At 37.0% G+C, this 12,312-nt stretch overlaps 2 protein-coding genes across 2 annotated transcripts; both read left to right on the top strand.

Annotated features, from left to right (window-relative positions):
- The first annotated feature begins 1,445 nt into the window (after nucleotides 1–1,445).
- ifng1 (interferon gamma 1) lies at nucleotides 1,446–3,202 on the top strand. The gene is made up of 4 exons (XM_067390992.1): nucleotides 1,446–1,598; nucleotides 2,041–2,118; nucleotides 2,307–2,510; nucleotides 3,074–3,202. Exons 1-4 carry the CDS (start codon nucleotides 1,470–1,472, stop codon nucleotides 3,200–3,202), a joined length of 540 nt encoding a protein of 179 aa, XP_067247093.1. The 5' UTR covers nucleotides 1,446–1,469.
- Nucleotides 3,203–7,658: 4,456 nt separating this feature from the next.
- On the top strand, nucleotides 7,659–10,087 carry si:ch211-266a5.12 (uncharacterized protein LOC557488 homolog). Its single transcript, XM_067390990.1, has 6 exons — nucleotides 7,659–7,820; nucleotides 8,075–8,137; nucleotides 9,096–9,251; nucleotides 9,572–9,634; nucleotides 9,737–9,811; nucleotides 9,911–10,087. Exons 1-6 carry the CDS (start codon nucleotides 7,659–7,661, stop codon nucleotides 10,019–10,021), a joined length of 630 nt encoding a protein of 209 aa, XP_067247091.1. The 3' UTR covers nucleotides 10,022–10,087.
- The last annotated feature ends 2,225 nt before the right edge of the window (nucleotides 10,088–12,312 follow it).

Genomic DNA, 12,312 nt, shown 5'->3' with positions numbered 1-12,312 from the left:
AGCCGTACAAAAAATGACAAGTAAGCGGTTCTTAGAAAGAATCCTTTTCGGTTTCCACGTGGTCTGTATGATGTATAATGAGGAGTCTGGGGTAACACCTCACGACAACCACAGCTGCGGAAAATCAACCACGCCGATGACGTTCAACTGGAAAATGAGACATACCTCCAACATTGAGGTCCGGAGTATCTGAGTGACGGGCGATAGGAATTGAAGTCACACTTTTCCTACTTTTTATGACGTGTGTATATGTAAATGTGGGATTTTCTATCATTCACGTTTTTGGTCTAACCATAACATAACTGTTTGGAGGAGCTTAATCATGACAAAAATAGTAAGCTGAATTGAAGCCAAGTTAAGACATGCTTCTTCAGATTTCAGATGGCCTTCCTAGATACATATTCTTACCTAGAGTTAGCATCACCTCAACTGACCTGATAGGAAAAGTAGTAACCATACGATTGCGAAACCATATCTGTCTCACACTACTCATCACTTTTGAATCTGTCTTCCTCTTGTTCTCTTTCTCGGTCATTCTCTCTCTCTTTCTCTGCATCTTGGGCTGAGCCGAAGTGTTAAAACCTCAAACGCTTCTGATGAGCAACAACACAACTCAGTTTTCTGACACCAGAAAAAAAGGCAAAAAGGTCCTTCTTTATCTATATAATCTCTCTTCTGCATCTTAGCCCTGGATGTGGCAGGGCATATGTGTGATTCTAAGGAACTTCTAGTGAATGTTTCAGCCCACTTTTGCCATTTTTTTTTTTACCAACATCTAACTGTATCTAAATCAAGGTTAATCACTCTTACACTCAACATTAAGTCTTGTTTAACTAAAAGAACAAACGTGTAATTTCCTAGCTGTCGGATTGTACAGAAGAGCTGTGTGGACAGTTTATTGCATGTCAATGCATGAAGAAGTTGAAAAGGGAATAAGAAAAGAAAGTGACACAAATGAGTTCAAAAGCTGCTAAATTTGGTGCAAGGCCATTATTTGAAACCCTAGGATAAGAAAAACCCACTACTTCCCTATCGTCAGTCATTAATGCATGAGCATTATTGGAGTGGCCATAGGTGCATTGACGTTTAGGCCCATGGAGAGCCCAAACCCTTAATGAATCACCAAAAATATTCCGGACCACAAAACCACCAACAGCCCCGCCCAGTGGCATCCACGGGATTCCAGCTGAGAAGATGAGTGGTGGGCTCGATGGTGCTGAGCAGCAACATGGTGCATTGTGATTTAAAGGAAACTTCGCAGCCACACAATTTCACACCTTTATCATAGCTCGCTCGCTTGCTCTCACACATAACTATAAATACCCCATTCACTCGAACAGATACATTCAGACCATCTCCAAGACACGAGAACAGTCGTGTGTCACGCAACAGCGTAAAAGGCAACTTCAACTTTTAAAAGACAGGAATACAAGTCAAACTTCAGCGAACACCTGAAACTAACTAGGACTATGATTGCGCAACACATGATGGCCTTATTCTGGGGAGTATGTTTGATGACTTTGGGATGGATGACATATGCCGAGGCCAGCGTCCCTGAGAACCTGGAAAAGAGCATTGATGAGCTGAAAGCATACTATGTAAGTAGACCCATTTGAATTTCCATCTCATGTCACATCACAGTCAGGAAGTGAAATAATGAGTTCAAAAATGAATAGGCATAGACAAAGGTGTACTGTTCCAGGATATGGCCTGCAAGATACTCAAAGATGGGCCGCAAACCTTTTTGGAAAGGCTGGCTTTACAAACTAGTCAACTTTTACTCTAGTTGGGTGGTTAAGAGGTAGTATAATACAAAACAGGAAGTTAAACCTACCATCCATACAGACTGAAACTCCTACATATGGGCCTTTCTTGCATGGTGGAAAATGTCTGGTCTGTAGGTTGAGTTTAGGTTTCAGATGTGGTGTGCTAATAATAATGAACACATTCATTTGAGTAAGTGAGAAAAGATAAGAGTTAAAAACATCTGAAATCTAAAACAGTAACAGATATAAATGATGACCTTTTCATTTCTTCCAGATAAGAAATGACCCTGGGCTATACAACGCACATCCTGTCTTCCTGCAGGTCCTGAACAAGTTAAAGGGCAAACCTGAGGTAAATAACCTCCTTCATAATAACCTCAAATGCATAATGCCTTGGTATTCACACCTTTGTGGTCTATAATAGCTAAGATACCAGTGTAGCCTTTCTATACCAAAGGGCATATTGTTTTGATACATACTATACGGGATATCCTGTGTTGGATCCACATTGTGCTTATGTGTGTTGCTTTTGTTTAGCAGGAAAGTGAACGGAATCTATTGATGAGCATCATCATGGACACATACAGTAGGATATTCACTCGCATGCAGAACGATAGCCTGGATGATGCTACAAAAGACAGATTGGCACATGTTCAACAGCATTTGAAAAAGCTGCAAGAAAACTACTTCCCAGGCAAGAGTGCAGAGCTCAAGACATATGCAGAAACCCTATGGGCGATTAAGGTAAGATGACAGTTTTAGATTCTGTGAAACTTAATACCAAGAAGCATTGAACATCAAAACTTTTGAGCTATATATAGATGTCTAAAAGTATGTTTTTGCACACCTGCTACTGGGCAGGTAACTGAGAAAATGTATTGGCCATATATACCAGTTATATATAAAATCAACTAAAAGTGGAAGGAATGTTTGCCTCATATTGCCACTGCATTTTATCAATCACAGTTGAAACATTTAATTAGAACTGACATTTCACTACATTTTCAATTTGACTTTGGTTAAAAGGCCACCTTTGGTAACCACACAAAAGGAGTTTTACTTCTAAAAGTGGGTAATCAAGGTTTGTGGGCCCGGCTTTTTGAAACTACTTTTTCCCTTACAGTGCACAATATATTTACTAGATACTATTATAGGTAAAATTCAAAAACGCACAACTTAGAGTGTAAATTCCATTTTTTTTTTTTTTTTTTTTACTTTGTGTCCACTCAGAATCAACAAGATGAATATACATATTTGACATTATATAGACACTTATATATCACTAATTAAATGCTTTGCAATTGCAGGAAGATGACCCAATCGTCCAGAGCAAAGCATTGATTGAGTTCAAGCGCGTCTACAGAGAAGCAACACAGCTGAAGAATAAAGACCGCCGGAGACGACAGACCAAAAGCATCAGGAGGCAGAAGTCCTAGTAGATCTTGATCATCAATTAAAGAATGTTGGAAAATCAGTGTTATTTATTTTATTTATAAAGTTGTGCACATATTGTGCACAAGAGATAATTGGTCAAACTGACAGTATTTATTTGTTCTTATTTATTTGAAATAATCACTGTAAACCACTTGCTAGTTACATAGCAAAAAGTTGTAAGGTCTATGACTAAATAAAACATTTTTTAAATAATTTTTGTTCTGATTTAATTGCCTTTATAAGATATGCCAGACATGCTAAGACATGTTTCTGTTTGACACAGAAATGTCTCCTGTCTTCCCCCAGCATTTGAAACTCATTTGTCATCAGTTTCATTACTATAACTTTGACTTATTCCACACATCACTGAATGTCACATTACAGATTAAAGTGCCACTGAAAGCAAAAGAATTCATGACTTCATCATCATATTACATATGTTTGAATTCAGACACCAACATCAACACATATAGAGCCCTGGGGAAAAGGACACTTATGTCACACTTATAGATGTAAGAACAACATTGTATTAAATACAAACATCAAACCAAATCACAGACCATGCACACTTTACGAGCAAAACTTTTCAAAAAACCCTTGACACTCATTGGTTAAAAATAATTGCAAAAATGGTAAAGATAAGAAAGAAAAGAATCATTTGTTTGCAGGTGCAAAATACTTATACCATTATAACCTCCTAGTGGTCATATTAACAGCACAATCTCTTTTTTCACTATTTTATTTCAGTTTGAACGGCTGTCAAATGACCTACCTGTGTTATATAATACTGCTCTTATACAATCCTTGTGGGAATTCCAGGCAAAAAAGAAAAATGTCATTGAACAGGTTTGGCCTCATCTGTTTATGTAGGCAAAGATATCTTATCACAATGCAGCGAAATATAGTAACTACACACCACAACAAATTAGCTCATATAAGGTTTCACTGTGACTTCTTTAAAAAAGAGAAGTTGGAAATTTATACTTTTGGAAATTTATATTGTTTGACTGCCAGGAAAATAGTGGAATGCGGAAAGTGGCTTTTGTAACATATTTCACTGACAAGTATTAGCATGCAAAAACAAATTCAGAAGTGCTTTAAAAAGGACATTGTGAATTCCCTTGCTGGTCTATGGTTTGGTGTGGTCTAACGTGGACCAGCATAGCCATCAGCAAAACATGAAGCTGGTCAACCATGGACATTTTGGTGAAGCTAGTTGATCAGTCTTGCTATTTGAGCTTATTTAAGCTGATGAGGATCCCATGTGAGGACCAGACTTCACTGTAGAAGAAATGATGATGCAAGTGTTATTTCTCAGCAAAGTCTTTTAAACTGCTGATGATGCATTAACCACAAATCAGCAGAATGAGAGACTAGATAACATGCTTATACTCATCCTTGAACAGCATCTATGATTTACTGCTGTTAACAGATGTTTTTTGCACTTTACACAGAAAACCTCATGGATCTCTTTTTGCTTTTACTTTAAGAGTCACGAAACTTACCATTTTAACACATGCCAGCTCTCACCACAGTTTCGAAAAACACTGCAGAGTGCACTGTCTGCGGTCCAGCCAGTTTATTTCACTTTAATGAGGTTAACACTACCAAAGGTTCTCACAAATGCACAAAACAAAATACACTACTATATATAAGTACATATAGTCATTTTAAGTACATATACTGAGCCATTTGCATGCATTTGTAGTGCAGCCCACAGATTATATATATATATTTGTCTACATGATGCGAAAATATAAAGGTGTTACATAGCTTCCCCACAGTGCTATACGGATACAGACTTTCCAATATTTTTTTACGCGTAGGTTTTTAGGTTTATGTTGACACCCTGGGTTCTATTTCTAACGTAATACTTCAGAAAACAACACTAATGGATTTGGAACATTCACTTTCCAGGGTAAACATCCTTAACTTGGTGAAAGGAACAAGGAGCAATGGAACAGAATGTTGGGAAATATGTGCCCAGAATATTATGGCTCCGACACTGTTTACTCCACAATGATCCATCCTTGACTGTCTTGACAGGTCAGACCACTTTTATTTTTGAATCAACATCCCAAAATAGCATTTTCAAAAGTAACTCATATGTATAGTATAAACATACATATGAGTTGCTTTTGAAATAGAAACCAGGGTGTCAACATAAATTTTGGAAAGTCTGTAGCCATATAGCACTGTGGGGAAGCTATGCAACACCTTTATAATTTAGCAACATGCAGACAAAAATGTGCAGCCCTTGTTTCGGTATATACCTTCACAGTGTCTAAAGTGTCTGTAACATGGAAAAGTCATTTGACAGAGAAGAGAAATAGACATGTTTATGATCCTGTAAAAAATTTCCATTTTCACAGCTTTGAGGTCATTTATATGCTCGTATACTGATAAATCCTGACTACAGATCGATAGATAGGCCCTATACATGTTTACAGTCTTTCTCTTGCAAAAACTGACCAAACAATATTGACGACTCATCCTGCACTACACAGATTTTTGTCCAATCCGATGCTAGAATGAAAATGTCCCGCCCTCTAAAACCACCTGCGTCCAACTTTCTAGTATCAAATCATGGTTTATGGCTGGGATGTAACTAAAACCAGGGGGACCTTGTATTATGATGTGTGTAGACATTTTTAAATGGCCCAGTACATAAAGGTGAAGGTGAGATTCCTTTCATTTTTAAGCAGCTCAAACTGCTTCCTGTTTACATCAACCTACATTTCAAAGAAACAGGGTAAACGCTGATGAAGTGAGGATAAGACAAACACTGTCTCTGGAAATCCCCCCTTCCCCTCCCCAACCCTATATTCCTTTGTCTCTTCTCATATTATAGATGCTGAGTGCATGACAACAGATGTTGGAAATTCCTTGGGCGTGGGGATTGCACGCCACATCTTACAGTGTGTTGCTTTTTGGAAATTCATTTTTAAGGGCAAGTAGACATAATCGAAAGTTTAGTTGGAATTTGCTATGTTAATCAGAGAAATAGGACTTAATAAAATAAATACAATAATTGTTTAATTTGTCCACTAACAAGTGGACCCGTCCCACTTCATGTTAAGTGGCCTTAACTACTTACATTTAAATTAATCATTTGATGCAATGCACTTATTGTGTACATACATGTACTTATATTACACCTGCATGTAATTACATCTGTAATTAATTTCTGTAAATGCATTTATAATTACACTGTTGACACATCCCTTATAATTACGCTTTCCCTAACCTTACCTGTATCCCACCTCAATAGCAGCAAAAGTGTTTTGCAATTCAATATGAACCCAATAAGTACATTGTACTTATTTTTTGATGTAAGTACATAGTAGTTAATACCACTTAATATAGAGTGGGACCAGTGGACCTACTTTCATCACTGGTGAATTCAATAATTGTATTTTATGTAATTTGCAAACACATTTCAAATTATGTATTGTGTTTATTAGAATTGTGTAGTGGAAATATTGCTGGTGGAAATTATATTTTAAAGATTTTTGAATAAAATAGCTGACACCTTTGTCTTGCTAAGGTTAATTTAATAGTTAGCAATTCGATCCTTATATCCTTTTTATTTTTTTATATTTCACATTTCACATCTCAAACTTTGAGTTTGGTTGCCAAGTACACTAACTTTAGCTAAAACTTTATGAGTGGCAAAATTGTTGGTTGTGAAACAGATTCCCAGCCAGATTGAACTGAATCATTATATAACAAAATAATGTTTGTTTAAATAAAATCAAGTGATAATGAATGTCTCGTTTGACCTCAAAAACAAAAAGCAATGAGACGAGACGATGGAGAGTGGCCTAGATTTCAAATCCCCCTAAGTTTCCGTTAGTGACCCCTTATCAGATGATCAGTCATCTTGTTCCATTTCTGTTCTGAAAGATTTTTAGTCTAGAGTCCTTAGAGTCTTAGACCTGCAAATTCAATATTAAATTCTTTCTAATTGTCTTTTGTGTAAGTATCATTATCATGGTGCCATTTATGTTGCCCTTAATGAACTTTCCTTGACCAAGACTGTGGTTTGCGTAGAGATTAAGAATCTGGGGCATCCTCGAGCCGCATAAATGTCATGACCTCGTTATAGAGTTGTATTACAATTTTGTGGTAACTTTCTTTTATTTAAGCTCCTCGAAAAGCTTGAAGCTGCCAGAAAACTTCGCATTCTGCAGCGACAATCTAAAACATGATCCTCACTGGATACAGAACCCAACATCGATTAGGTTACAATTTAGCAGTCTGATATCATCACCTGTCTAGATCTGAACAGATAAAGTAGAAACAAAGGGAAGGGACAAAGCTGACGTCACCAGGAAACTAGAATAAATACAAAGGTGAGGACCGGAGTGAAGGCAAAAGAAGGAAGAAAAGAATGAGACAGGTGTATCAGCAGGACCTCCATTGAGAAACATTCATTTAGTCACTTAGGGACAGAATATGGCCAGTGCTTTGCAGTATTTTGTTCTGATCCTTATCCTTGGCATTCCGATACATGAGGGCGCGGTGGTATACCAAAATGGCAAGTGCATCGATGTTAGAGGACCTTGTTTCGATCTGAACCTATTGGCGAATATAGCCGAGCGTGTCAGCAAAGATGTGGTGAGTACTCTGATCCTACTATTAGCCTTGTGTTAGAACTCAAACTGCCTATAACTTGCATGCAAATAACTGCTTGCACTTGTTACAAAACGAATCAGTACAAAGTGAAAATGATATGATCTTGCATGACAAAAGGCTGCAACTCGATAAGAAAAGTCAGTTGTTCATGTGCAGAATCAGTTTACTTAAATTTTGGAAAATGCCCTGGAGACTTTGAATATTTCAATTGATGATGTTTTGAATGATCCTCTCAGGTAGCTGCAGATGGTGAGAAGATCCTCCTGAAGCACAATTCCTTTGACAAAATACGGAAAAGGGTAAGAGGCATTGTCTAAGTTCATATTATGACGTATTATCATACTATCAGCAATTCAGTGGTGCATAAAGCCACTTACTCCAGTTACTGCATGAAAAATTCATTATATTAGAAAGTAAAAAGAATGTAATTCTTGTAATTCAGTTATTTGCAAATTTGGGGCCATATTATGAGGCGGAGTTCAATGAGGTCTTATATGAAATACGTATATAAAAAACAAAAAAAATTGGTTCTTGGCTCATAATCAAAGGGGAACCACTTTTGGTGCTATGTAGCACCATATATTTAAAGGTGCTCAACAGCGCCTTTGTCAAATGGTGCTATGTAGAACCCATAAGAGGTGCCATATCACATTTTATTTCTTCAACAAAAATGGTGCTAAACAGCACCAACAGTGGTTCTATGGCTCGTAAAGAACCTTTAAAGGGGCTTATCAGGTTCTTTGTACGGCGGTGGTGATATATAGCACCTTACCCACCCCAAAGAACCATTGAAGAATCCCTGAAGAACCATACAGGGGCTTAACAGGTTCTGTATATGGTAGCGGTGCTATATAGCACATCAGTCATCCCAAAAAAACTGCTGAAGAACCACTGAAGCACCAAGATTTGGTGCTATACAGCACTTAAAGTGGTTCCCCTATGGTTACGAGCCAAAGAACCACTTTTATTACTATATAGAACCATTTTTTTTAATTGGGCCTTACCCCATAGGAGAAGTCCAACACATAAAAATGTTGTCCTGGGCCCCATGAATTTTAGCGACAACCTTGATAAACCTATACAAAACAGATTTCTATGTCATATGTCACATAAGTCAGTCTTTCGGCTTTGCTATATCTGATTTAATTTCAATAACTGGAAACTTTAATCTGTATACTATCATGCCATCTACATTTCTGATGGCATCAGGTTTCACACATTTAATGTAACCTGAACTGTATCTTTTTCATTCATCAGAAAAATCTTCACAGCTGTGTCCTGCAGAAAATCATCGACCTATTTCAAAATGTCCTTGAAGTGACAGAGGAGTCATCTGTCCATCATGAAGAAAATATGAACTACCATCGTGAACTTATACACATTATGGAACAACTCAAAAACTGTGTTCATCAGGTTAGCACATTACATTTTCAGAATAGATCTTAAACCATGTCATGTTATACGGTGCATTTGAGTGATGTAATTGTATCACACATATCTCAGAGGGAAATATAAAGTTTTTTTTTTTTTCTCTCTAATGTAACTAGCAGAATTTCACCATCTTTGACATTGATGTTGGCCTCATGCTGGTCTTTTCATCACAGTTAGCAATATAACAAAATTTAACCTCAATTTGAACCAAAATATTTTAGTTTCTACACAAAAGGGCATTTCTTAAACTTAGGCTATCACACTAAGCAACTGACTCATTACTTTAATCCTTCATCTTTCAGGTAAAATATAACTGTAATAAGCTATATACAAAATCTGAAAAGACTGCAACTTCCCTCTCAACGGTAAAAATTCTTGTACATATTTCAAATAAATATTAAATATTAGTAAATAGTGGTAAATTTTACTCAAAGAGTAAGCAATTAAAACACACTTCTTCTATCCAGATTCTGGAGAAAAAAATGAGCCCAGATGAGCTTGCTGTCTTACAGCTACAAAAACTGAAGAATGCCAGTGATAATGTAAGTATGAGTTGTGAATATTGAAATAACTCTCTCTCTCTCTCTCTCTATGTGTGCTAGTGTGTGTGTGTTTTAACTCTTTATCTTCACAACTTACAGCTCAATGATGTGCATATCCAGGAGAGGGTCATGGATGAGCTAAAAACCCTCCATCTCTACATGCGAGGAAAAGGCTTCCGTAAAAATATGAACGACAAAAAAGAGGCATGACATTCCATTAATACCAGCCTACAATGTGTTGTCACATCTCTGCCTGATCACTTTAAGATGTGAGAGTTTAAGCAGGGACAGAATAACAAGCTCTCTCTTCTAAATGAGACCAAATTTGTATGCCTGACCTTTTGTTTTTAATATGATATTTTAGTTGTTAATGCTTTTAGTGCAATTATATTTTTTGCTTTTTTTTTAAAAGTAATGAATATTTAAATAGTATATGCATATTGCTTATGTACTTTCGGTGAAAGATTGAGTGTACTGCAGTAAACGCAGGTGAGAAAATAGAAGAAAAAGTATAGATATTTTTGTAAATGAAAACACAAGATATATCCCCCCACCCCCCTGTTTTCCATTCATTTGTCTGCTCAATAAAACCAGTAAAACCCTTCTAACATCTTTCTAACGTCCATGAATTTGCTTAAGTGTGTTTGTATGTGAGAAAACCAAATAAGACTGATGTAGCACTACATTTTGTCCAAAATCCATCATAGTGGCCAGAATCATTCAATCAATCAATCAATCAATCAATCAATCAATCAATCAATCAATCAATCAATCAGTCTGTCTGTCTCTATCTATTTTCTTTCAACTACACAAGCTCTAACAAAACTGCAGTTTGTCTCCTATGCATTTGCCACTCATGCACTGCGACTGATGGCATGGTGGACTGAGGCAGGCATGCACAAAACTCATGCAAGTTAAACGCAGTGTATGTGACACTTGTTACTTTGTGATGGTGAGATAGTGGTTCTTTAACACAATACCAAACCCATAACCCATATCTAATTTAGTCTATGACATAGGCTTGTGTAATTTTCTTTGTGGTTTTTCTGAGGATGAGCATACGTCATGCAAACTGTTCATACTGTCATACTGTATAATTTGCCTAGCTTCTTCCAAATGCTAAATGAATTAACATCACAATAACATAGCATTTGGGTCGCCGTGATTTTGCCAAGTGTGACATGTTCCTGGATCAACATATTTTGTTGATCTGGAACAAAATTACTGTTCGAAAATTTAGACTTTTAACTGTATCCCTACACGGTCACCGTGATTTTGCCAAGTAAGACATGTTCCTGGGTCAACATATTTTGTTGATCCTGGAGCAACATTACTGTTCAGAAATTTAGACTGTAGACTTACTGATTTTGCCAAGTTAGATGCATTCCTGGGCCAACATATTCTCTGTGGCAGTGGTTTTCAAACCTGTCCCCCAGCCCTGCACATTTTGTCTACTTATATCTGACACACCCACTTCAGGTCTTGCAGTCTCTACTAATGAGCTCATGAGTTGAATCAGTTGTGATAAGTGAGGGAGACACACAAAATGTGCAGGGTTGGGGGTACTCCAGACCAGGACATGTTTGAGAACCACTGCTCTGGTATGACGTTGCCATATGGCAAGAATTAATTTCTACTAATTTCCTTGTTATTCAAAAAAAAAAAAAAAAAAAAAAAAAAAAAAATTGCACTATGGGAATTAAAAGGGCAGGCCTTAAGGTAGCCAATGATGTGCTGTTTTTAAGTCAAATAACATTTGAATGTCCCTCCAAAATTCTTTTTCCCATTTCCCACTGTCACCCTCACATGGAAGACACCTGTTGAAGTGCACCAAAAATTGCTCTATTAACCTAATCTTTTTTATTAACCATCTTTTCTCAATGGGGATTTTTTTTTGTTGTTGATAGGGATGATAAGGAAAATGATAGGGAATGATAGGAATCTACTTATTTTTGGTTTGCATGAGTTCCAAGTATATAAATCTACCAATTTCTAAAAGAAATGTGCATTTAAATAGAAAAGAAAATCATAGTTTTATATATATAAAAAAAATAAAAAATACTGGCCATATTCCATTGTGGTACATATGTAATAAATTCATGTAATAAAAACTTATTTGAAAAAAAAAAAATTCATGGTTAGAACATAATGCATACCATTGAGGGTTAATCCTGGAACAACATTTAGGCCCAATCCCAATTCTATTTTATACCCCTTCCCCTTACCCCTACGCCTACCCCTTCCCCTTGCCCCTTGAAACAGAGTGTCAATGGGTAGGGCTGAAAATATTACCCTAAGAAATGGGACACCACTACTAGACCGTTACACGTCATCATAAGTCGTCGCTAGCTCCTACGTCATAGATGCGCCGATGTTTATCACACACTTCTTAAAGGCCAATTCACACCGCACCGACAACAGCCAACAAACTCGTCTGTTGGAGTTTGTTGTATCGGTGTGATACCCCTGTTGGCATCGGTTGGAGTCGGTTTTCACTCGAC

This window comes from Chanodichthys erythropterus, chromosome 8 (genome assembly GCF_024489055.1).
Source record: "Chanodichthys erythropterus isolate Z2021 chromosome 8, ASM2448905v1, whole genome shotgun sequence".
NCBI classification, from domain to species: domain Eukaryota; kingdom Metazoa; phylum Chordata; class Actinopteri; order Cypriniformes; family Xenocyprididae; genus Chanodichthys; species Chanodichthys erythropterus.
The sequence above is the reverse complement of the archived record's forward strand: the minus strand, read 5'-3'. Positions and strand labels throughout refer to the sequence as shown.

Bases quoted from the DNA above. Each gene is read 5' to 3' on its own strand.
- ifng1 (XM_067390992.1), top strand. From the start codon at position 1,470: ATGATTGCGCAACACATGATGGCCTTATTCTGGGGAGTATGTTTGATG. The intron at 1,599-2,040 runs GTAAGTAGACCC...CATTTCTTCCAG, and splicing joins ATGAGCTGAAAGCATACTAT to ATAAGAAATGACCCTGGGCT. The intron at 2,511-3,073 runs GTAAGATGACAG...TTGCAATTGCAG, and splicing joins AAACCCTATGGGCGATTAAG to GAAGATGACCCAATCGTCCA.
- si:ch211-266a5.12 (XM_067390990.1), top strand. From the start codon at position 7,659: ATGGCCAGTGCTTTGCAGTATTTTGTTCTGATCCTTATCCTTGGCATT. The intron at 8,138-9,095 runs GTAAGAGGCATT...TTCATTCATCAG, and splicing joins TTGACAAAATACGGAAAAGG to AAAAATCTTCACAGCTGTGT. The intron at 9,812-9,910 runs GTAAGTATGAGT...CACAACTTACAG, and splicing joins TGAAGAATGCCAGTGATAAT to CTCAATGATGTGCATATCCA.